This window comes from Thermobia domestica, chromosome 5, assembly GCF_964235325.1.
Source record: "Thermobia domestica chromosome 5, izTheDome1.hap1.1, whole genome shotgun sequence".
NCBI classification, from domain to species: domain Eukaryota; kingdom Metazoa; phylum Arthropoda; class Insecta; order Zygentoma; family Lepismatidae; genus Thermobia; species Thermobia domestica.
Genome location: NC_137458.1, coordinates 278,868,198 through 278,894,957, shown reverse-complemented (window position 1 = coordinate 278,894,957; position 26,760 = coordinate 278,868,198). Strand labels below are relative to the sequence as shown.

Genomic DNA, 26,760 nt, shown 5'->3' with positions numbered 1-26,760 from the left:
GAGCTCGTGTGGTTTGGATCCGTGTTAAGCTATGGGTCCACGTTTCATATAGCCTCGCTGCTGAATGAAACGCTGAACTCAAATCCAATCCAACCCATCTTTACTTGAATATGAGAAAAAATGCTTTCGTCCAGCCAGGGCTGGATTAACTTATCTGGAGACCCGGGGTTAGAAAAAATATGAGGCTCCTGCTAACTTCACCTAATACATTTCTGTGAAAGTAAGAAAGCAGTACATGTCTAATTAATGAACAGTAATTCATTATAAATATACGCAACTTATGTAACACAGTAAACATGACGAAATAACGTTTTCATATTTACTCCATGGTGAGTGAGTTGACAGAAGTTCAATTCATTATGACAATGAACCTTAGTTCAGGGACTTCTATTCTTCAAATAACCCTTATGTTGCCTACTTAAAAGATGCCTCAAATACTGTATTGTCGTAAGAGCAGATACAGTACGGTTTCTATTTACCAACTAGATGAACCGGTTCGATCCCAGATGAAACTGGTAACATTTTCTAGTTCTATCCTTGTTCCAAGCAGCTCAGGATTCATCTTCTGTAAAAAGGGGAACTTAGGGAGTAAAAGCGGCGAGAATGAAAAAAAAAAAACGAAATCTATAAGTTTTACGTCCCAGGATTATGTTGGCTAGGCTAAAGGAGACTGTGATGATGAGAAATGAACGAAATGATGGAATGAAGAAAGTAGGAGGAAACGGGAGTACCCCGAGAAAACTCATGCACGCGGTGCTTGTCCACTACGAAGTTCATTTGGCGCGAGCTGGGATCGAACCAGGGACCACATGCAGCAGAGACGAACGCTCTACCACTGAGCCACCGCAGCCCAGCGGCCTGAGTGAAGTGTTGACTATAATACTTTCTGTGGAGCCTTATATCCACCCACTCCTCGGGCCTTCCATGACCTACCCCGAATTGGAGGCATTCTTTATCTTCGTTACAGGAATATACATGCATAATATAAAGAGAACAGGCATGAGAGAACAAGCTGCCATCTCCAAGGCAACATAAAATAAATATAACAATAGAAAGAACTACCGTAGTACAGTTTCAAGGAGATATGTTAAATTTTTAAAAAGTGTTTGGTCCACCAAAAGTTCCTTTATACAGGGTGGCCCAAAAGTAGGCACACACTTCTGCATTCATCAATTGTATAAAATTTCACTTTATGGATTTATTTGCTTCAACTGTTCCGGGCTTAAGTTATAAGTAAAAAGACGTTAAGTACAAATAATAAAGAAATTGGGTCTACCTGTTTGATAAAAATAAGAGATGATATAAAATACGGTAGGGAATGCATACCTACTTTTGGGCCACCCTGTACATTTACTCCATCTGTCCGTGAGTACGTCTGACAAGAACTACTCGATGGATGACCAATTTTGGGCAGGATATAGAGGGTTAAATTTAGGAATTGAGTTTGTTGATAGACGTGACCCTCTATGTCCCAAGATATGGTCAACCAAAGATCGGTTCCTATGTGTTCCTATAGGAGTAATTATGGATATCATCCTTGCTTGATAGACTAATCGCAGTGCTGTTGAAATCAGCGGGTTAGTGTACTGCTCAGGATACAAAATTATAATGTGTACGTAAAATACAACGCTAAAATGAAACTTTACTTTAAAGACCGTCTTTCAATAAATCTAAAGACCTAAATATGTGCTTTTTTTTTATTTATTTCCGAACGTTCATTTATCTTACTAAAGTTCTTGAGTGGGAAATGGTGGGTGAGAGTAAATGCAAAAATTCAACACAGTGACAGACCAAACTTCTTCACGAGGTTTTGCATTGTGACACAGCTACTTATTAACCACAAATTTTGTAATTTATGATTAATTTAACCTTAAATTCCTCTGTATCACTATATAAACTTCTTCACATATAATTCAATAATCTTCCCCCATCCACGGGTGTGCCAACTAAAGTGAATGAAAACTTTGACCTAGAGAAGCAGATAAACAGAAAGCAACTTTAGTAATAAAGTTGTGAAGAAACTGCGACGTTGTGTCTACATAACCTCACTACCTAGTCTCAATATAGATATACATATATCTTACATAAGCAAACTTCTTTTATTTTTTTTTTTCTCTCTCTCAAAGAAATACACAAAAGTGGTAACCACTTTGTATTACCAATCATTACAGAAGAGGAAGAACGAAAAATGATTACCGGTCATTGGCCTCTTCCGAGCAATATCTCTAAACCCGCTCTTTGAGAGTTTAATAGCCGATCATTTGCGCCATTCACAATGCATAGTCTTTTGTTCAGTGAATTCTGATTCCTTCTAAATTGTAGACCGCAATCAATGATGAAGGTTCGAGCCGTGAACTCGTAATATCACGGAAACTGAGAAGTCAGTCCAGTCACGATCCACAACGTGGAATCCTGAAGACGAGCACAGACATCGCTTGTATCGTTTTGGTTGCCATAGCAACAAGACAGTCAAAGAGTGAATGACAAGCCACATGGAATCGATAGCTCGCCTTACGAACGAGGGAAGACGGATCAACAATTGCATGGACGAGATAATTCATGGGCAAACAAATCCCGTGTAAATCACTACCACTAATAGCGTACCTGAGTCAAATACACGGAAGTTCTTAACTAAGCCTCTATTCTTCAACGTTTAAACGTTTTCACAATAACCAACGCTTGCACTCTGTGCTAACAAGTGGGTAGAACACAACAGTAAATGCTAACTTTCTGTTCACAGACAGGGCACAAGAATGAGTGACGTCTGTCAAGCAATCATCAAGAACAAGTCTTCGTTGAGGATTAATCCTACCCATTGATTTAATACAATTCCCATATATTTTAACCATTCAGTACCCATACAAATATACAATTGATTTTTCGAAGCACGTTAAACACTCGTAATTGTGCTCAGCTGCCTAAAGCAGCGTTTCTTATACTGTGGCCCTTGAGGTGTCCCCTTGTGGTCATCTTAGACTGAATATTAGTCCAAAAATGATAAAAATAAATAAAACATGTGAGTTTGTTTTACAATGTAAAACAAACTATGCGAATTCAATACGAAAACTTCAAGTAGAATTTCTGGCTGCAATAGAGAAAAAAAAAAAATTGAAATTTTTGAGTTTTACGTCCCGCGGTTATGCCGGTTAGGCTAAAGGAGACGGTGATGATGAGAGATGAATGAAACGGTGGAATGAAGAAAGTGGGAGGAAACGGGAGAATCCCGAGAAAACCCACGCACGCGGTGTTTGTCCACCACAAAGTGCAATAGAGAGATAAGATTAAAGATAGAAGTCGTTCCTCGGACGCTGAATCCATATCAAAAAGCCATTACTCGTTATCTCTTCCTGTTTTTGCTCTATTGCTCTATGGAGATCAATATTGAAACAGGAAGTAGTAGGACATTTCTATCACTTCCGGTTTTAATAGAAATGCGGGTGAAGAAGTACCATTTCTTCAGAGGGTGAAACTATTCTTTAAAAAAAAAAACTGCTTATCGCATCTATTACCGTATTATTCTATAGCGATTAACGATGTAATCGAAAAGATTGATTTTTACCACTTCTGGTTTGGATAGAGGGTTCATTCAGGAGTAGATGCAATTTATTGTTGGGTCGAGGAGTCGATTCCGAAAACCCGAACGTCGCGTCGCTAGTTTTACCGTTTTAGCTCTACAGAGATTAATATTGAAACCGGAAGTAACATTTCTACCACTTCCGGTTTTAGTAGAGAGATGAGGTTAAGATGGGATCTTTTCTTTAGACAATGAGTCGGTTCTAAAAATCCGCTTATTGCTATCTCTCACTGTTTTCGGTTTTATGAGATGAACCGTGAAACCGCAAGTTGTTAATTTCTTACTACTTCTATTTGAAGAGGAACTTAACGGATGAGACAGAACCTATTCTTGAAACGTTGAACCAATTGAAAATAATAATAATAATAATAATAATAATAATAATAATAATAATAATAATAATTTCTCGGTATCTCTTACCGTTTTCGCTCTGATGCCTGTCGACATAGTTCTATAAGACTTCCGACATTTATGTATAGTATAGTTTGGTAATCTAAAAAAGATAAAGTGAACTGCATTATCTTATACTATAGTCGAGAATCCCAAAATTCGAAAACAGTGTATTTCCCTATCCCTCCCAGTGGCGTAACTAAAGGCTTGGGGGCATCCCCGCAGACAGCGTGCAGTGGGGCCCCTTCTCTACGTCCTACTTCACGATTTGGGGACCCCTTGATGGCTTGGGTTCCCCGCAATGCGGGGTCTGCAGGGCTCTTATTTACGCCACTGTTCCCTCCCACCTTTCAATTAATCTATTAGTACCAAATTAGGATAATTTTAATTAATAGTATTTCAATATTAATGTAACAATACTCGTATTTAAATATGCTATAAACGCACAATATCTGCTTTCGAAGAGGACACAACAGGGTGGTCTGTAAAATATTTTCACTACTAAAAGTGGTCCCCTCTTAGAAAAAAAAAAAAAAGGTTAGAAACGCCGTCCTAACGTCTGTGTCTCGATCGAAGCGCCTATACTGTCGAAGGTCGAACTATGTTGCAACTCAATAACTTAAATTTGTCCTGTTACGCGGCACGTTATCACAACTAGTTGCCTCCCATCCCATATTGAGTCTTCGGCTTGTCTGTAAACTGCCTGGATGGTAGCGATTTTTGACATGAGGTAGGAGACAGTGCAGTTGGTGACATTTATTAACCTGACAGTCACCTGCTGGGAATTAGCGTGACTGACAGACTAAGGCGTCTTGCATTTACAATAAGGATTAAAATCTCTTAAATAATTCGTGGCTTGGCTTTTCCAAGTCGTGGGTTTTGCCCGTAATGAAGTTCTACTCGTTGTTCTCGCCCGGAGTCCCGGAACCTATTCCGAGCCTAATGTTGAAGACTTTCTTGGCCTTATCTGAATCCTGAATCGCAAACAAAAGCAACAAAATCAACCAAATAATACGAACAAACTCAGAAAAACACACTGCTGAACAAGACTGCACTTATTTAATATAAAAACACATGCACACGTGACGTTTCGATCTTCTAGCCAAGATTCTCATAGACGTACAGTACAGTACGAAACGAACTACATACTTACATTGGTCTCACGACATTTGAGGCTGTCTCATTACAAAAAAAAATTTTTTTTTCGTTATCGAGACGAGACGAAACACATTTAAAATACCCCACAAGATACACTAAAAGTACAAGACGAGATGCATCCTTCAACACTAAAAGTATTTCACATTACTGCTTACATTTCTCATGGCTTTTGCTTTCCGGTCTAACCAGGCCATGATTTCAAAACGAGTTAAAAAGAGCTGAACGAGCAAGCCATTTATCAAACTCGACTCGACTCGAGAAAATTACCTTAGACTCGACTCGTGCCCATCCCTAATCAGTGATGGTTTTAATTTTCATGGGGAGACCACTGAATAGGGAGGAGGGGGTAAGGGTCATCACCATCATGAGTATTCTGCCATTACTGGACGGTCACTTGCTTCAACTGAGAAACTTCCAATCCTCACAGTCTTTCGCTAATCTCTTCGTCTTCACATACGAGTTTTCTGTTTTAATATCGTCCATTAATTATAACATCCTTCGCCCCTCCCTCTCTTTCCTGCCACCACACCCTCTAACACGTTTCTTATGATAGTCTCTTCTTAGTCAATCTCCCTACCAGTTTTTCTTCTTAATAATAATAATATCTAAAATTGGTCTTTTCTCCCCCTCAATTTATAAGACCCTCTCATAAGCTTTCCGCTCGACCCAGCAATTCTCTCCATTCTTCTCTACACCTACATTTCAAAGTCTTCAAGTCGTTTTTCAACATTTTGCGTAATGTCCACATTCCTGACCCATACAGCACAATTCTCCCCACGAAGCTCTTCGTATTTTTTTTCCCCCAACTTTTTGATCAAGGTCCCACAAAGTAGTATTTTCTTCCTCCTCAAGGCTTCTTTCGCCATTCCAATCCTTGTTTTTATTTCACGTTCACATCTTAAAAGAAGTACTGCGAAAATACTTGTATCCCTCATTGAGCATGATCGAAGATATGCCCTAAATGGAATAATGGAATTTTCATCATTGATTGAGATAGTATGTGGTAGAGTTTGGAACCACAACCAAAGAGACATAAGAGAACTCAGAACGAAAGGATTTTTTTTCTTTTTTTTTAAAAAAAAAAAAACTTTTACGTCGAAGCCTGGTCTTTGTTACTGTGATAGATCGAAAGTGATGGTTGATGCTCTAAATATTATTCGTACTTTGGAAAATTGTGAAAAATTAGTTGTCAAACTATTATAAAAGGTGTCATAATCGCATTCATCCTTCAATTAAGTCAAAAATAAAGTAAGTCCAATTCATACCAGGGGCGGATCCAGGGGGAGGCGATCGTCTCCCCCCCCCAGAAGAGAAAACTTTTTTTATTTTATTTAAATAAATAAACCCCGTCCCAGAGTTTGGAGCTTTTAAAAGTAGCTCTAACTGACAGTATGACAACCCACCGCCCTTCCCCCCACAAATCGGTCCTGGATCCGCCCCTGATTCGTACTTACATAATCGAGTAAGCTAAAAATTATTCACAAGCGAAAACTGTCCTACAGAATTAAGCCCATTTCATACTTGCTTCTGTTCTTTTTTTTATGGTGTTGACTATAAATCTTATGTTCTCTTTCTAATATTTTGTGTCTAACACAATATAGTACCGTCACAATAGAACCTTCAGAACTAATTTATACCGCTATATAAACGGGTAGAAATGACAATCACTAGACATCGGAATTTTATGCACCTAAAATTCATGATATATGCATGCAACTATGCTGTTAGAATGTGTTAAAATATACACTAAGAACGCTTTCAAACATGCAGCAAAAGTGACAGAAGTTTTGTAGGTGAAATGTAACATCGAAAGTGTACTTAACATTTCACGGATTTCTCTTCAGAATTTATTGTTATCTACTTACAGTTTGTATACCCATAATTTAGAAAAAAAAAAAAAAAAAGAGTAAAATGAACACAGAGACATGAGAATAATTTCTAGTTTTTCTTCACAATTGTATTTTAGAGTGCATTTATTTTGAGGAGCCTCACTTTTCTACACATTTCCAATGTACAAAAATTAGTTTTCGTTTTCCAAGGATTTACTCATTTCCGAAATTGGCCTTACGGTATATAACAAGATGCTTCTCTACATTTTCTGGTGTCAGTCTGTGACGTTTGTAGCCAGAAAATGACCTGTCAAGATCAAGAGATGTTGCCGAACAACATTTATAGAGAGGAGCAGGTTTAGTATCTATATTTTCTAGCGAGTTGGAATATAACCCTTGAATAGCTTCAATTGTTTTATAATCAGTTTCTGGCAAGAACATTCATCAATTTCTTTTCCATAGAGCGCCCGAATTCACCAGCAACTGACAAGAACTCATTCTGAACTTATCAATTAGAACTTTGCATTTACAGAGCATTATCATTCGTGTCTCTTGTTTCTGAATTGATGTCCATAAGATCTTAAAATGAGTCTATCATTATCAGATTTCTATTAATGTCTTGGCAATTGAAAGTATTTCTGATCTGCTGTTTGGTTGGTAACAACATAAGTTCTTCATAAACCAGGCATTCCTCCATCCTCCCATGCAAAAAGTCATTCTGTTGCATACACACTTAAATGCACTGAAAATACAATCTAAAATTGGATTTACTGCATGTTATAAGCGTATATCTAAAATAAAAACTTACAGAATATCCTGAATATACTCTTACGCATTAATATGTTTTAACCTTTAAAATATGCATTTATACGGACTAGAAAACTTCAAATTTGAGTTGTATTATTGTTGTTGTTAGAAACCACTATAACTTTAACAAAGATGCACACAAAATATAATAATAATAATAATCCGATCTCTATTCATCACCACCCAGGCTATATTGTCAAACGTGAAATTCGTATATTATATATGTATGTATATAAAGTATGTAATAAATAACAGAAGTTAGGAAGATGGAACTGTGTATAAAAACTTCCCATTCAAAAAAAACCTATGCTTATCTCGCAGCAGGTTCGAAAAAGCCGCTCTTCAAAAGGCAAAGAGAAATATGACATTAAAATATTCCTACTATATTCATTTACTCAAAAAATACACTATGAGGGGTATTCGCTTAAGTTGCAAGTGTGAAATTCGGCGCATAAATTCTTCACTAAAAATGAGCTAAAACGGTGTAACACTTTCGAAAATTCCACTTCTAAAGCGGTTACTTCTACAATATTCAACTTCTGGTTTTACATTCATTTAACCTTCCCCTTTCAGTGCCACATTCCTGTTCTACTAACATACGTCAAGAACATGGGTTTTAAAGTTGTGAACAATTTTTGCCTTTTTAATTTTTATCACTGTTTTCTTTGGAGGTGCCACATGGCTTTTGTGAACCGCTTCAAGAAACATACACTTCGTTCTTATTATAGCAGCCAGCACCAACCAAAACAGTGACAAGAAGTTAGCAACGAACTCTATAAGCAATATTAAAATTTATAGGTCATAAAGTGAGAAAATATGCCATATTTCAGTTTTGGTTGGTTTCTTCTTCCTTTGGTACACTCACTGGAATTATTTTAGCATTATAGTTTCCGTTGATATGTCGTTTATTTGAATTTAACCTTGAACATCGTTGCTTATTTGTCCTTGTGAAGACACGGTTATTCACATTAGAAGTTACAGAACGCCTTGTGAGAGAGAAACAGTAACCAGTTTCTTGCTTCCGGTAGTAAGACTTGCAATGTTCGCTATCCACCTGCCAGTGCGCAAATGCTCAAAAACTGAAAACTGTAAAGTACTGTCCAGCTAAAGGGAGACTAAAAACAATTTTTTAAAAAAAGTTAATTATAACTTAATTAATCATTACTTCAAGTCACTTTATACACTGTGCGTCTAATAGAAACTTCCTACTGGCAGGAGCAGTGTATTTCAGTCTTTCTATTTCGCATATTGGCAAACGATATGAGAAAATGTTGCGGACTGGGAGCACAGTAAAAATGATTTCACATTTTTCTTTCTACCCTTTTTCAGAATTACTTTTTAGGGCGAGACAATATCTCATCACTAGAGACCGGATGTTAGGCAAAATGCCTATTCTTTAATATTAAAGCAGTGATGTGCCGTAAACTATAATTTTACGTCTACGCGATTGTCTACTGTAATCTATACGTAATCTACATTACACCTTTTCCCGTGTAGACTATGTAGACAACCACTATCAAATGTAAGGAACAATTTCGTTGCTCGTTTGTTCCTATTTCCTCATTCAGTTGTTTTGCTTCGGTGCAGCGAAAGATTAGGGAAACGACTAACATATAAAAAGTAGAGGGAATTATCTAATCTGTATGTTTACTCTGCGCTGCACATACCACTTCTTTAATTTTCCACTTCGAGCACTGCTTTTATAATGAAATTTACAAAACTAATTCTCGCCTGTGAGCTTTCAGTCTTGAATTTGCTGTATTTGCCAATTTTTTCTTGCATATTTTACAAAATGCATAATATTTTTCATTTTCCTTCATCAAGACGAAACTACTATGTATTCGAAAGTTACTATTCGCTGGTCTAGGCATTTTATTTTGTACGCAATTTCGCAAGGTAACGCCAAAATAAAGCTCCTTTATTGTCCATGATGCCATATTAAATTACGTGTTGTTGATATATTCTACATAGTCTACGTTGTTTACATTGTCTACGCATAGTTGACACGTAAACGTAAACTATCGTTTTTTACGCGTAGACGCACATCTCTGTATTAAAGATATGATCAAAAATAACGTTTTAAAGTTATATGGGAGGTTATAGTTTCGATTTAAGGCAATTTTGTTTCGCCTCTTTCTCCCCTTATTGCCTAAATAATTGCTTCAGTGGCTAATATTGCCTATTCTATGCATTTTCTTCAAAATAATCCTTCATTGGGAACTCATATAATTTATATAATGTACAGTAAATAACACACACATAGACGGTATATTACAAACACGTGGTACTGAGGAGGGTGCACCAATAACTACCACAATAATCAATCACACTGAAACTCTTCAAAGTAACATGCGTTGATATTGTTTATCCGTGACAACGCTAATACGGGGGGATAGTATTTTAGAGAGAGTTGCAAATGATATGCAGGAAAAAATGTTTTTTTCCTCCTGGCTTTTGTTTTTTTCCCCTATTTGACAAATGTTATAGTTTTGCTTTGTGAATCCTTTTCCGGTACACCCCCCTACATCCAACCATATATGGGGGCCGCGGTGGCTTAGTGGTAGAGCGTTCACCTCTGGTGTTAGGGGTCCCGGGTTCGATCCCGGCCCCCGCCAAGTGATCTTTGTGGTGGACAAACACCGTGTGCGTGGGTCTTCTCGGGGTTCTCCCGTTTCCTCCCACTTTCTTCATTCCACCATTTCATTCATTCCTCATCATCACCGTCTCCTTTAGCCTAACCGGCATAACCGTGGGATGTAAACCTCAAAGATTTCATTTCATTTTTTCCAACCATATATATATATATAAACAGTAAAAAAGATATTAACAAACAGGTATGTTTCTATATTCTTTGAACATTATCTATGATTTGAATCTACTTTTTAATTGTATTGAGTATTTATCTTCATTGTTCCCAATTACATTTTAGTGCCTATTTGCCTGCCCATTTTCTTTCCAGGTTTTTAATGCCTAAACATCCGGTCTCTACTTATCACTAACATAGGGTTCCAAGATGTCATCTATATACACATTCCGCAGCATCCCTGTCACATTTAATTGAATCGATGCAACATCCTTAAAATTTTCCTTGAAGGTAGATTTAAGCTTAAATGATAACATTAAGTCCAAAGAGAGAGTCTGGGACCAAATCAGAGGAATATAAAAAAGTTCACGGACTACTGCCCTTCTTTCGGCCAAAAACTGACGCACAAGAAAATGATCTAATTATCGTAACTTACTTCACTTGGCGTTGATCGGAATTCAGTCTCCATGAGTAGCAATATACGTGATTTTTAATTCATTTCAAAAGCCACATTTAGGTTTAAAAGTAAATACTCTAAAAATGCCAACATCGTGGTTTTGATGTGTGTCCCGAATTTAGTTCATTCAGTTCATACAGGTTCGATGTTGATCCAGCATCATCATGAGGGGACTGAAAAGTTATAGCGTATCCGCAAAGTTAAAGCAATTCAGATTTTTATGCCACATTCTTTGACGCCACCCCCTCTCTGAAAAAAAAAGAAAAAAAGAAAAGAAAAGAAGTCTTTTAACACACGTTATCATGTAGTCATAAAGAAATGACTTTTGATGGTAATGTTCAGTAATACTTGAAACCAACTGAAGTGTACAATTAAAAATTTACAAAAATATTGAGAAATCATAAGGAACAGATACGGAAGTGCTTACTGTGATTCCTAATGTACATACTAAGAATCAATATTTATTGAAACAGAAGGACGGCACTTTTGCTCATCCATTACAGTGTATGGTGATATTATTTATATATAAAATGAACTGGAATATAACTCACATCGAAGGTTAAAATGCCTAATTGCCGAACACACTGTAGTTGGAAATACGTAACGATGTGAAGGAAGAATTTCCCAAACAGTTTCTTTTCCTCTTTTTAATTACATATATTTTCCTTGATCCACTGATATTCCCAATGCTTCCTTATTTGCTTTCCGTTCAACCCAGCACAAAAGATTAAAAAACTAGTAACGTTTATTACCAGCAGAATGTCTGTTCATATCTTTATTCCCTAGTGCAACCTAAGTGACTTGATACAATTTTAACTAAATGAGTTGTCGATTCGTCATAACCTCATAAAGAGTGACACGAGGTTTACTGCATCACTTAAACGTAAATGAAGAGGACTCTAAATATCATATGCCCTGTCCGCTCATCTAGTAGTTAGTGCGCGTGCCTATGATGCATGAGGCCCCAGGTTAGATTTCCATCTTAAAATGTAGGTTCACATCTCATATAGCCTCGGTGCTGATAAGGGTCGATAAACTCCAGCAAACGACAGCGACACAAAATACAGCCGGAACCGGTGGCGTGGTCCTGTAATCTTGGAAGCGACACCGTTTGGAAAGGCGCGGCCTCTCCTGTAAGGATTTTGCACACAGGGTGACTGTGTACATCCACTTCCCTCCCAAATGCATCGGTTGTGGTTTGAAGACTTCTGTTCTTCATAACTTCGGTTGAGTGATTGGTGGAGTTGGAGTTCAGCGTATTTTCAGCAGCAAGGCTATGTTTGACGTGGACATACAGCTTACAAGGAGAAAGCAGACTTTGATAAATAAACTTCGGAGAAACCTTTCCCGAGGAAGTACTGCACATTTAAAGTGTTAATGTTACAAACTGAGGGAGCGCAATGGCCAGAAAGAGCGTCTTAAGGTTTCCGACTCGCGGGATATATGATATAAGTCGTAAAGTTATGAAGTGACAGCGTGGTAGAGTGAGGAGGATCTATTTCGCTCCCAGGTTCGATCCCCGCTAAAGTCCTTTTTTTGCTTTAACCAATAAAATAGCCATTTATAACGAAAATGAAATCTTTAAGTTCTACGTTCCACGTTATGCCGGTTAGGCTAAAGGAGACGGTGATGAGAGATGAGTGAAATAGTGGAAGGAAACGGGAGAACCCCGAGAAAACATACGAGCACGGTGTTTGTCCACCACAAAGTCCACACGAAGCGAGCTGGGATCGAACCAGGAACCCCAAGCCCCGTAGGTGAACGCTCTACCACTGAGCCACCGCGCCCCCTATTTATAGCGAGTAAAATATTTCACCATATGTTTATAATGCATAAAACAATAGAAATGTTCAAATCAGTTGTAAAGCCCTTCACAATGTTCCACGCTAACTAGCAATAAAATGTACCTATTTCGTAAATATATTGATATCACGAGTTACATTATGGTTAGCACAGTCGTTCTGGAAAAAATGTTCTTGACGCTTCGTGTCTGTATCTGTGAACAGTATGCGAATTATAAGGAGGATGAGGGAGAAATCCCCTTTGGTTAGCATACATCTTGTATTACTAAAAAAGATTTCTCCCTCATCCCCCTAGTAATTCGCACACTGTCCACAGATATAGACGGGTCAAGAACATTTTTTTACAGAACAACTGTGGTAGCCATAATATGACTATATTTACGGAGTAGGTTACGTTTTGTTGCTAATTAACGTGGAACACAAAGATTTTACAACTGATTTGAACATTTCTATTGTTTTATGCGTTAGAAACATTGTGAATTACTACTGCGCTCTCCCAGTTTGTAATATTAACACTAAATGTGCACTACTACCTCGCGAAAGATGGCCCCGAAGTTCATTTACCACAATCTGATTTCCCCTTGTAAGTATGGAATTCGAATCACATGAGCTCTTGCCGGCAATCAAAAATCAGGGGCTACTGCGCCGAAGAGTTTCATACTAATCGAACAACCAGGAGATAGCTCCTTTATAGCTTCAGTTTTGCTCACGGGAGAAAAACACACAAACCTCTTCTTAACGCTCAACGCCGTATGTCAATTCACATGTTCGTATATTCAATACGGGTACGTAATTTTGGAAATTTACTTATTCACACGTAAAAGCTAAACAGTCTAAAGCAATTTCCTGAATATGACATGGATAGACGTCAATATGTAAAATTTGCAATGGCAGTAAATCTATTATTATTTCTAAGTTATTAAAACGCAAATTCCCATGAAAAACTTACAAGACTTCATTGAATCTGATACAACAGCTGCGTCGTAACATCATAAATGACAATAGCTATAAATTTTCCAGTGAAATCCAACCTGGTAGGCGCTAGGCGCCATATTGTAAAACAAAATCTCCATGTAGAACCCTATACTTCATAGAGTTTTAATTAAGAAGTAGCTACGTCATTAAGATGGCAACAGAATAGATGGTAGTACCGATGTAGAAAGTCATTTGTTTGATGACAGTTTCTCTGGTGACTAGAGTGGTAACACAGATACCGAGGAATGGGTTTCGCATTCACGGCCTGAATTGCTTGGCTTTTGTGATCTAGGGAAATATCAAATCTCGTGTGAATCGTAGTATGATTCAACACAAAGACAATCTACAATGCAGGTTCAAAGAGAATTGATATGCAATACAATCACAAATTTTGTCAAATATATTTATCACCATGCATTTCTATCTATGAAAATTGGTTCAGCAAGAAGAGCATATTTTGCGGTTTCCTCGACTGCCCACCCTGTCGTCGGATGGTTGAACTGGAGTTTAGTGTTCCCTCCAGCAGCGAGGGTATATGAGACGTGGACTTAACCGCTTAACGTAGAAAAATCCGAATTACATGAGCTCCGCAGAAAATCGAACCCGGGTCTCATAGCCGGGGGCCACTCTGTAGTAGTCCACAGCATTCGTCAACCGCCATTCATCCAAATCAAGTCGTATTCCATTCGAAAAAAACTAAAATAGGAACGTAATGAGAAAATCATAGACCATCGATTAAATATTCATTTTTTCTTTCTTTTCTTTTATCCCCTCCAGTATTCTGCAGCGTGCCTTAAGATCTTACATAAACATCTACCGGTTTGTAATGTAGCCTTGAAGCTGGAGTGTTTTTCTTCGCAGAACTCGGAAGAAATGCAACAACAAAAAGTTCACACTATGAATATTCTCAGTATCAGTCGCATAACCTTGCCTTTTACTAGTTTACAAACTTTAATACAAATAAATAAACATATTTGCCAAAGTCCCTCCTCGGTCGCGCCGAGTGTTTGTTTGTTTGTTGTTAAAAAGGATCAAGTACGTTAATTGTTTTGTCACTTTCTTTCTTTATTAAAAATACAGTGACCTACTTTTGACAGTTCATTTGCATGCTGCACGCTCAGCACTACCATCATCACCTGTGGCGCTTACATATACGCAATATTTTAGCCTATTCTATACCTTAAAAAGCGAAATCTTAATAACAAGCTCTCTTTCTTGATATTCTAAAGTAGTGATTATCAATTTCTAACGCACCGCAGGGCAGAATGAAATAAGAACTAAACACGAGGGCCACTCTGAACTTTCCTTTACCCTTCCTACGGTTCACTAAATCTGCGAAAGTCATACATCTTCTGAGTCCTTCTCGTATTCTTTGTACGATTCTCAACTGTTCTGGTTTGAGGAGGTTTAACGAAGAATTCTGTCTGGTCCCACAGCAGTTATATTGTTCACCAGGGCGGTTAAGATCCTGGAATTCAGTCTTCTGTCTATAGAATAATGACTATACATTATGTTGCTTAATAATAATAATAATAATAATAATAATAATAATAATAATAAAGTTCAAGTTTGCAACTATCGCAGTCACAATGTTTATCGTAATCGCAAATCTGACGGAAAATATAGATTTAAAAAAATCAGCTGATGTGAGTGACGACTGATTTTCCCAGCAGCAGTAGTTGAGGGTAAAATAAACAATTAGTGTTCCTGTCTCGTTCGTGTATGTTCATGGAGTTCTCTTCTTTGCACTAAGTACATGGCTACTCGATGCGTTTGCAACGCGTTTTTATGGCTCATGCGTACGCTTAGAATACGCTGACCATGTATTTAAATGTGGATGGCTAATCATAATACGCTGCAAACACGAAAGTAATAAAAAAACGCATAGAAAACGTCGGTTCGAGCGTATTTGGTGCATTTCGGAACAACAGACCGCCTGCTGTTTTGGAATCAGTAAAAGATGTCTAAAGGAAGGGGAGAAAAAGGGAAGACGTGTTGCCAGGCAAGGGGATTTTAGCAAGAAACAACTGCATGGAAGATGTTTTGTGCAGAGTATTGGAACTCTGCTCTTATCAAGTATGTGTGTGTATAACAAAAGAAAATTCACAAAAATACAAGGAAATCTCGAAAAATGAGCTAATCACAGAAAAATCTATGTAACACAATAGGCTTATTTCTCGTGATTCGCATGTATGAGAACAAGGGGGAAGCAGTAAGGCCTGGAAACCCTGACTGGCTCACAGTATGATTTATAATTGTGGCAAAAGTAAGATTACAGAGTAGCCATCTAGGTCGCGTTCGCTGCGGGGGGGTTAACGCATCGGAAACGCGTTCTCGAATAGCCATAGTCTAAAATAAGTCGAGCTGAGCCGAACACTGAAGTTCCCGGCGTGCAAAGCTGTAAAACACAGACTCTGTTGAGCCGATCTGTCCCTGGCCATGCCCGGCTCCCAAATAAACAGATCTATAGCTTCTAGGTGATGGGCTACTTGCCCACCACATTTCGTTCAGATCGCGCCAGTAGTTTCTTAGAAATGAAGTATTATATGTAAGTCGAGCCGAGCCCGACCACCGAAAATAGCGATCTTTATTCCCTAGAAGATGGGGTACTTTCCTAATTAAAATTTCGTTTTAAATGCGGCCAGTAGTTGTAGAGATATACAGTATCATATATAAAACGAGTCGAGCCGAGCTTGCCTTTGGCTTTTCTTCCTTTGGCCATGGGTCATTTGCCTACCAGAAGGAGCACGGTGACTCAGTGGTAGAACGCTTATCTCTGGTCCGTGGGATCCCTGGTTCGATACGTGGCTACTAAGCTTGTGGTGGACAGACCCATGACCGTCGGCTTTCTCATTGTATTCCCACTTCCTCATTCCACTAAGTCTCCCATCATTCACTTGCCTTAATCACAGTCTCCCTTAGCCTAAAATGATATAATCGAGGGAGTTAAACTGAAATGTTTCATTTAACTTCATTTCCCTGAATTTTATAAAACACTCCAACACTACCTCTTGCTTTAAAAAATAAAATCCACAATAGACTTGAGAATAGTCCATGAATATAGCTAAAATAGCACATGAAAAAAGGAGGAAACTAAAGATAGATTAAATGAGTACTGAGACTTTACACACAATGATCTCAAGGAACGATAGAAGATGCACAGAAATTTCCCCAAATGCTCATTCAAGACAGAGTTTCTTCAAAATTTAGGGTAAAAACCCAGAATTGACTACACTGCTGATATCTCCTTAAATTAAACCCAGCTTCCCAGTCATGGAAGGTCAGACCCGAAATCTATTATAAGATAACCGATACAAGAACACAACGTCTAAACGGACATAATTTATATTCTTCCAAAGATACCCTTCCGTATAATTATTTGCAAGCTTCCAGAAGACCAGTTTCTGAAATTTTGTTAGTTTTCATGTTACTCCAATGCAGTGGTTCTCAACCTAATTCCTCACGACCCCCAATTTATCACACTATCTTGCCAGTGATCCCCTTATAATTCCTGTTTGTAATAAGCTTATGTGAAATTTTTAACATACCTATTGCGGAGATCTCACGATATCCATCTATTTCCGTAATAGAAGAATCCATTTCTTGTATATAGTGGATCCACTAATTTCCCTAAAAGCGAATGGATTGAAACCAAATCTGGTCAGTTCATTCATATTACAAATATCGAATCCGACCCATCATATTGTTTCAAAAATGGAGGCCGTTTGAAAACTTCATAACTTCTTTAATTTTGGGTCATATGGTAAAAAGAAAAAAATTAATTTTGGTTAGAAAACTTGGACAGTTCTTAAAACCATATCTCATTAGCTTCCAATTGTAATTGTGTTTCAATAAGCACGCTTTGTTGCATTTGTATTTTTCTGGTATTTCAATGTGCAGTTCTCATTAGTTTCATATTATACCCCTTTCATTGTAATTGATTTTTAAATAACTCTGCACCTAAGTATGCATAAAAATAAAAATATACCTATCAGAACGAACTTCAAAATAAGATCTTAAAATATTTTCCTGTATTAAATTCTAATTATATTTCTCTCTTCCACTTATCTTTCCGACCCCCAGGTTGAGAAACCCTGCTCTAATGAATTTCTTCCACTGACTGAAATGCCACTCTTGGGTAAAGAGTAAACAGGCGGTAGGTGTAATAAAGTGGAACAGCAACTTCCTGCTTGTTAAAAACTTCTTTACAAAAGACGGTACAAAGTTACTGTAAAATTCAACGAGCATAGGGAACTAAATAGTTCAAAAACAGCCTTCCTGGAGGGCATAAACAGATAGTGAAGGAATATGCAAACAAGTGCATTGATGAAATAGAACAAAAATAAATTACATCCGCATAAGTTGTTTTTCATAACAGCAGCCCACAAAAATTTGGATCTCATTTTGTATTTAAATATTTTTCCTTTCATCAGCAAAGGAAATTTTCAGAAAAAAAAAATCTGGTTCCAAAGAAACTGTCACAGCTAACTTCCCCGAGCCAGCTAAACATCTCAATCCTAACACGCACAAACATTTTAAAATTGGTTACAGTTCCCACACAACGGTCATTGAGCAATAAACCTACGTAAGTATTCATGTGTATACTTCTGCCTCTTATGTTTGTGCAACAGAATATGTGCTACAACAACGTACACAAAAATGAGATGCTACTACGATTTTGACATGTCAGGTTAACGAGTTGAAGGCCAAGAAAACAATTCAGTACTGATTACATAAGGTTGGAAACAGACATTATAATTGCAAAAGTTCTAATTGAAAAATATAATCCTCACTATTTTTATTTATCTTTATCTAATAGATTATTATACTCAATTACACTTTGGCAATCTGTTCTGTAAATAAATACTACCTACGTCTTTTCATACGAAAGAATGACTTATGCTTCCCCATGGCTAACTAACCTGCGTGATCCTGACAAACAACCTAAAACTTAAATAAATATATAAATAAAACAGGGGGAAAGCAACGGGAGTATTAGTTAGCAAAATATTGTAGTTCACATCTGAAGTACAAAATGCATGGATATTGAAGGAAAATTTTCATCCACTTAAGCCATTCATCGAACTGCGATGGGAATCTCTCTCTCTTGAGAACTCAAAGCCGCCCATCATTATGTGTGTACATATACTTGGAATCTGCCATTTGAGTTGTTGCATGATTATTCAGTTCACTAGAACGAAGACTGAAAGAAACGTAAAGATAAAGATCATTTTGTTCGTTTTGTCTTTCTTATCGTTAGCAAATAATGTCAGAGGTCAAATCTCTCAATTTACAATTAGCTACGTTTGTTCTTTCCCCCCCCCTCCCTCTCCCCATAAGATGATATAGGCCAACAGTTCCCTGTACAGAAGTATATTATTGATTACGTGTTGTTTGCCACGGTGTTGTTCTCTCTGATTTATCTTACATCATAATCGTGAAGATTTATAGAAAATCGACTCATAAACTAAAGGTTGCCAGATGTCTATATTATAATAATCAAATCTACTGTACCTCGTATAAATAGAATACATACAATACAAACGTTCCCAAACACGGTTACTGCTTCTATTCCGTAACCATAATTTTGAGTATTTATTAGATATTTCTATTGAAAGATATTTTAGGAATGTTTTAGTTTATTCTCAAAATTTCAAATTATATCTGAATGTTCCATTTCGTATGATCTGACTTTGTCCGTTAGCTATTTTAGTGTATGTTTTTGCTCGTTTGACAGACAGGATTCGATCGCTTATTAATTTATGTTTTAATCATTTTGTATAGGCTAATTCTATTGAGATACATGCGATGGCTCAGTGGTAGAGCATTTACCTCTGGTGCGCTGGGACCTTGGTTCGATCCCAGCTCGCTCCAAGTAGACTTTATGATGGACAAACACCGTGTGAGTGGGTTTTCTCAGGGTTCTTCCGTTCTCTCCTACTTTATTCATTCTACCATTGCATTATTTTCTCATCATCACAGTCTCCTTTAGAATAGCCGGCATAACTGTGGGACGTAAAACTGACAGATACATTTCATTTTCTAATGAGAAATACGCAAAGCCTATTTCGTGCGAGCTGGAATCTAACCGGAGACCCTAATTACCAGAGGTGAATGCTCTATCACTGAGCCACGTTACAAAATGTCAACTGTAATAAGTCTTTCTCAACTCAACTATGGGTTGTGAGCAACATTGAAATTTTAAAACTTTTTCTCTCCTTGAGATTGGTGCTGTTTATACTTTGATAGGGTCTCTTCTTCGTAGGGCTATATGACATCAACTTCAAGCTTTGTAAATGTTAATTTATGAAGCTCAAAGTTGATGTCATATAACCCTTCTGCTATTTTTAACCCGTTTCTAATATCCCGCAGCATGCTTTCTATGGAGTTAATATACTACAGAGAATTTATGCACCCAGAAGCATGATAACTTCACATCATATTTGGTTCTCCATCCTAGGCGTCTCCTATAAGAATGCAGAATAATTTGTAGTGGACAAATACCGTGTGCGTGAGTTTTCTCGAGGTTGTTCTGTTTCCTCACAATTTCTTCAATACATAATTTTTCATTCATTCTCATCATCATTATATCCTTTACCTTACACAACATAACTGTGGAACGTAAAACTGAAGTATTTCATTTATTTTTCTTACATATATAAAATCCAATTCTTTAGTCACGTAGCATAAAAAACAGAACATTATGTAACAGGAGGTGATATTAAGAACTCCAATTATTTCAATTATATATTCTGCCCTGCTAAGCGAAAAGGCCTTATCTCCATTTCACATACTTTCGAGAAAATAAGCAAAACGCGTTTTGGCTTAGGCTGTACGTTCAAATTTGTTGTATTTCAGTAAAACTTTATTAAATATATTTTCACGATCTAAAATTTGTGCGGTAATACAGTTAAATATTTTTTGCTTATGAATTGTCACTTAAGGTCTTTTTGCTTACTTTCAGTTACAGTTTTGAACATAAGGTAAACACTCATGACGTCATTACTCCCTATCTATTGGTCAAACCACGTCAATTTCACTTTAGATAGATGCAAAATTGTACTACGAACATTCCCATACCAATATCTGGATTTTCGAAAAATGTGGAGTTAAGGTCTTTTCGCTTAGGACGGCAGTATTATATATCAATTATATCGATGAGAAAATGCAATTACATCAATTTACTAAGCTATTACTGATGTTTTGTGTTCATTTGTTTGGAGCTTAATGTTCTCTTTTAGCAGCGAGTCTAATAAGACCTCTCTCGTTTCAAAGGAAAAAACACGTAAGTTACCACTTGATCCAAGGGATCACAAACAGAGGTGCTTGGCAACCCTTACTTTTTATCCAGATGTGTGTGAATCTTCACGATAATGAGATCTGATAAGATCGGAATGCAAATACTGTGGCAAACGACACCAAAATCGAGTCGTGGCAAACAACACGCCACCATATTATCATCATTAATCTATCCCCTCGTTCTGGGCAATATGCTCAACAATATTTGTTCCAAATTTTATTGTCAAATAACCGTAACGTGCATTTCCCCATCAGGTGGAAATATTAAGAGTAAATCCCCACATGCAAAGCATTTTTATTCTTCTAATTGGCAATGATGGGAGTATGCTCTTCCGAAAATTAGAAAAATTTAAGCAGAAAGCTATTCTAAGGTACTAGTTAGAATTTCTACACTGATGCTTATATTTACTGCGAATATTAATCCCATTCCTCCTCCTATTTATTTATTTTTTTAACATCCCACAATTATACTATTTAGGCTAAAGGAGACAGATAGCTAATGCAAGTAAATGATTACGAAGTAACCGATAAAATAAGAATGAAGAAGAAACTGAGAACGCAGAGAAAACCCAGATTTACATTACACACTTACATGGCCTGGGATAGAACCAGGAATCCCTCATAACACAGATGGTGCTACTTATGTTCCAGATAATACGCACATTGCCCAATGTAATTTTCAAATGAACACCAACTCTATTTCTATACATATATGTGCTTATTAGTGAAGAAGTTCAAGCAATGAAAATGAGATTTAAGAAATACTCCCAACAAAATCCAATAACAATGAAACCACTAAAACTATTATTAATCAACAGTACAGTACAAGAAAGCTGGTATGGATATTCCCTAGACATGGTAACTGAAGAGAACAAATGAAAAACACCTAGAAACTAGTAGCATAGTATAGAATGGAGGAACATCACAAAGGCCTCTCTCTCTCTCTCTCTCTCACACACACACACACACACACACACACACACACCCAAACGTGGAACTTGCTATTAGGTAATGTGGCATAAACAGTCAACTGATCAAGTTACGCTTTAATTTCAAAATAGCTTTAAATTTCAAAAAAGCATACAGGACTAACGAAATGAAGGGATATTACTGACTACACAATTGACAAGTTATTATTTTACATAGTTGGGTCAAAGTATTTGTAAACACGCTAGTTTCTTCAGAACAGTTACAAATAATACTTGGCAAACGTTAAGAACTATTCTGAACCCCTGCCAATGTCTTCGAAAATGAAGAAAGACTTAAGTAACCCACTGCCATTCATTTCGAGTTTATTTTAGGGAGAGTCGATAAGTCAGTGTCAACAATACACAGCCTCATAATCACTGTATACTTCCATGATAATTAAATAACCTATGTCCATTATTCAAGCTAAAACAAAATCAAGTAGGGCTATATAAAATACTATTTGCTTATAATAAATCACATTCTAATAGTGTATCACAGACATTAATGTTGAACAAATTAGACATTATCAAGCACTTAATACCTTGCTATCAAAACAATGAAATCCAATTTTAAATAGCCTATATCTCAACACGACTGAAAGAAAACATTGGTCGACAGGGTGGAGATGGGTGCAGAAAGAAGAAAAATAACTACTAGCAACAATAACAAGATAATCGAATTAGACAACGAAACCTTTTATATGGAAATGATTTCAACACCCATCACACAAAATAAGACAAAATGAAAAAAGAATGTTTTATATAAATACAAATCATCATTTACGAAATTTGGGGGTAATTTAGCAGAAGTTTCAATACTACATAATGTCAAATAACAGATAAACAAATAATTCTTTAGAACTTCAAAATGTTGCGATAACAAATACACTGAAACAATGAATTCCCCACCAGAAAGTAACTGTACTGTGAGTAACAGTCATGGACATATATATACATCGTTTGGACATATGCTACGAAAACGACAGTGAAAAAAGCTTGTGCTAGGTGGCCAACAAAAAGTACGAACTGCATCCAAGCCGCATAGCGCAAGATGGAGCGAAACTGGTAGGTATATGCTGCTCGAGCTAAGATAACAGAAAAGCACTGAATTGATATGATTTACTATTCAAACAGCTATCGGACGCTACTATGGATCATGATTTAACACACTACATTGCCATACAGTTCATCATGCCATCATTATGGACTATTGGCTGCTTACTTTAAGGTATTATTAAGATCATGAGCGGCGTTTGGGGGAGGGGGCAGTTGCGCCACATTTTGAAGTGACACATTGATGTATATAGTTTCATTTGGAAATGTAAAATTGTATATATTATTGGTTCATAGAAAAGAGTGATGCCATATATTAGCCGTTGCGTGAAACGTATTGGGTATTTCTCTCCTTGTAGTGTTAAGAAAGCTACAGAAATTGAGTTTTAATTGCCACGGAAAGTGGTCCAAAAATTTAACCTGTTGGAGTGCAATAATTCCAGCGTACTTTCATTTCTTCGTACAATCTTACTCAGCCGCTTTGAAACTAATTGAGATAACACTTCGAAAAAAAAAAAAAAAAAAAAAAAAAAGTCTCAAGTTATTCTTTAATTGCATAAAAATTGACAGTTTTCCTAAAATGAATTTTCTTTTTTCTAATAGCAAGGAATACTGATAAAAAACAGAGTAATAAGAAACAACTGCTACCTTTTCCATTGTTTTACAATGTAATATATACGAGGAAATGATGTGTTTAGGGGTGTACTAGTGTATATGCAATTAAATTTAGTGAATTCGACATAATTCTAGGCTTTAAGAATTATTTTGTATAACTGGAGTGTGGAGTGATTCTAAGCATTGTTGAGTTTAGATGTATTCCAAGAAAGAGAAAACTGCATCTAATGCCAACGAACAAGTTTCGGGAAGCTGCAAAAGTTTTTTTTTTTTTAATGTCGTACCATTGCTCATAGTATTTACTCTTTTTAAATGCAATAACATACATTTAATAGCATGTGTGGAATTAAAAATATGAGTTTTCATTAATCCCCGGTTTCAATGTAACTTTTGCGAGAAAAAAAAAAAAACTCATTAGTCATTACTGTGATTAATGTTATCCTTTCTATTCATTTGTTTTGCAAATTTGTTATTAAATAATCTGGTCACACAATTTTCCAACAGAATTTTAAGATGTTCATGAGCAGGAAATCAAATCAAATATTACATTTCTTACACGCTGCTAGTACTTCCGTTGCTCGTCAATTTACTTAATAAAATAATGTATGAAATATAATATACGGTATTTTAACTGAAAAAGATAGTATCCTATTAGTTATACAACCTTTCATCAAACAAAGTGTTAGAAACAACCAGGCAAACTAACATTGATATACAAATATTCAGATTATGTCTTGCCCCCTCTCCCATCCCCCGCTTTTAACGTCCAATCGCCACCACTGATTAATTTATTTTTAACATCATTAGGCATGTCAGAGGTGAGGTCCTCAAAGTGGCCCTAGATTACAATAATCTACCAGAAAAATGGTAATTTTACGGCTAAAATGAGGGACTGGATATGAGAGAGACTAGGATATTAATTTCCATTTTCAGGGAATTTCTGTAAAATGTAGGAAAACCTGTATTTTAGGCTATATTTTAAAGTTGAATGCAAATAGTGTTAAATCAATACAAGAACTATACTATGGTCAAAATGAAAGAGTGCACATCAAAAACGGCTGTTACCCGATAGTAGGAGTTTTCTGCATTATTCTCGTTCATGTGCATACCCTCCATCACTGACGCGCCTGCTTCCTACGGACGCACACCGCGCGGGTCCCCCTTGCTACAATCCTGCCCTGACGCGATTAGATAGCATTCTATTTTTTTAGAGGCCATCAAGCACAAGGTTATTTATATTTTTTGCATGATCGTTTTTATGACATACTACGTCCGGACGTGTATTTATACCCGTAAGGAGAAGTACATCAGTTCACATGCATATTATCAATCTGTACGTAATTATTTGAGCATGCGTTTGAGTAATAACAGTCTAGAACGTTTTAAGGAATCTTGTGACATGATTTTTTTCTTTCTTTTTTTTTATTCGACGGACCATCGTAAATCTGCACCTCTTCTATGGATTTAAAAAATTATTTGTGTAAACTGTGATGACAACACTAACCTAACATAACCTCAATAACAGTGCCAAAGGTTAAAACGTAGACTTTTAAGCAATTAATAGCGTAAAACCGTAAAACATCCTGGCTCCCATTTGCGAAAACTAAGACAAATACAATTATACTGTCCAATATAACTTTTTCGTCAATGTAGTAAACAAGAAGAGATAGTCAACATTAAAAGGAATATTTTCGTTTGATAACAGATAATTATAAACTTACACAACATCCATTCAATTACTGTGTTATGCACCTGCTGAAAAAAATACACCTGCAACCGAATGTTTAGTATAATTAAATTAGCCTAGTTATACTTACTCAAATGCAAAGAAGAGACCACTTGTCCCGACGATGAGACCAACTGTCACATAAAATACCCCCGTATGAGGGGCCATCATAATACGTCCATCACAACAAAATTTGTTTCTTCCAGGAAAAACTTCCCACTTCCGAGTTTCGTGTTGCATTTTTTCCTTATTGTGTAAGTCCTCCTCGGGCTTGCTAGACGGGGATTCGATATGTACAGGATGGTAACTATAATCAGCAGGTCTGACCATCAGGCCGAAATAGTTACGAAGTCTGTCATTGAATGGCAAATTTAGCCATTTGTCGAACTTCTTGCAATCACAATCACTGAACTATTGTTACAGTCGCACTTATATTTGTTTCGAACTTTCATTCCATCCTTAAGAAAACACTGAATATACACTCTACATGACTGCCAATGCGTCATAGCTTGAGATCTGATATTAAGAAACCTTAATTGATTCAAAAAACAACAGAAATACCACAATTTCTAACCAACACCAACAAAACAAAACATCACCACTCCTTCCGCAATGGAACATCAAATGCAACACATTGTTTAACGCTTGTGCTTGTCTCACTGATATTAGCACTGCCACAACATTTCTCAAGAACTGCGTAAAGCAATGCCATCTAGCAGCTGTGACATAAATTGCATGAAAATTTTCCCGAAAGGGAAATTTCTATTTAAATGTTATTTGTTGATCAGAGTTGGCAAACTTGAGGTATTTCTTTTAATCCATTCATACTTTGTAGATTACATTCGCCGTCCCTTAGATTCACCGCAACCAAATATTGTATAAATTCATATAATTATTGCAAAGTTATTAAAATACCATAGAGTTATTTTAGTAATTCGGTATTACCAATACGTATAGTAACATAAATTTACGTTGTTTTATAATTGCTATAATTTAAGGAATTAAAAGTGAGAGATACATTACATTTTCTTACACACTACAGAATTTAATATATTTCCTGTAAGTGAATGTATGCAATATGCGTAGCTATTTTCTTCTCTCCTTTCCTCGCTCGAAAGTAAAAAATGGTAAAGAGTAGACTTCGAAGTTGTTGACAAGTTGGTTACCCAGAAGAACATCAGAATTGATTTCATATGCAAATGAAATGGAACATTTGTTATGAATAGATACTCTATTATATGTATGAATAGGTATAAGTATAAATGGTTATTTTATCGTGTTGCTTATTTAGAATACTCAAGTAC

The 26,760-nt window shown here is 36.6% G+C and overlaps 1 protein-coding gene across 3 annotated transcripts in view; it reads right to left on the bottom strand.

The window, feature by feature from the left end:
• The window catches only part of app (Palmitoyltransferase app), a 307,459-nt gene extending 281,308 nt beyond the window's left edge, over positions 1–26,151 (bottom strand). Inside the window, exons 1-2 of one of the 3 annotated variants that reach the window (XM_081760138.1) lie at positions 25,548–25,685; positions 10,998–11,267 (exon numbers count right to left, since the gene is read on the bottom strand). Coding sequence is in view for 2 of the 3 variants with exons in the window: in XM_081760136.1 (XP_081616262.1) it covers positions 25,548–25,786 (239 nt within the window). In the remaining variant the exon portion in view is untranslated. Of the gene's footprint in view, positions 1–10,997; positions 11,268–25,547 lie in introns of all 3 variants that reach the window. The other 2 variants (XM_081760136.1, XM_081760137.1) reach the window with 2 other exon arrangements.
• Positions 26,152–26,760: the final 609 nt, after the last annotated feature.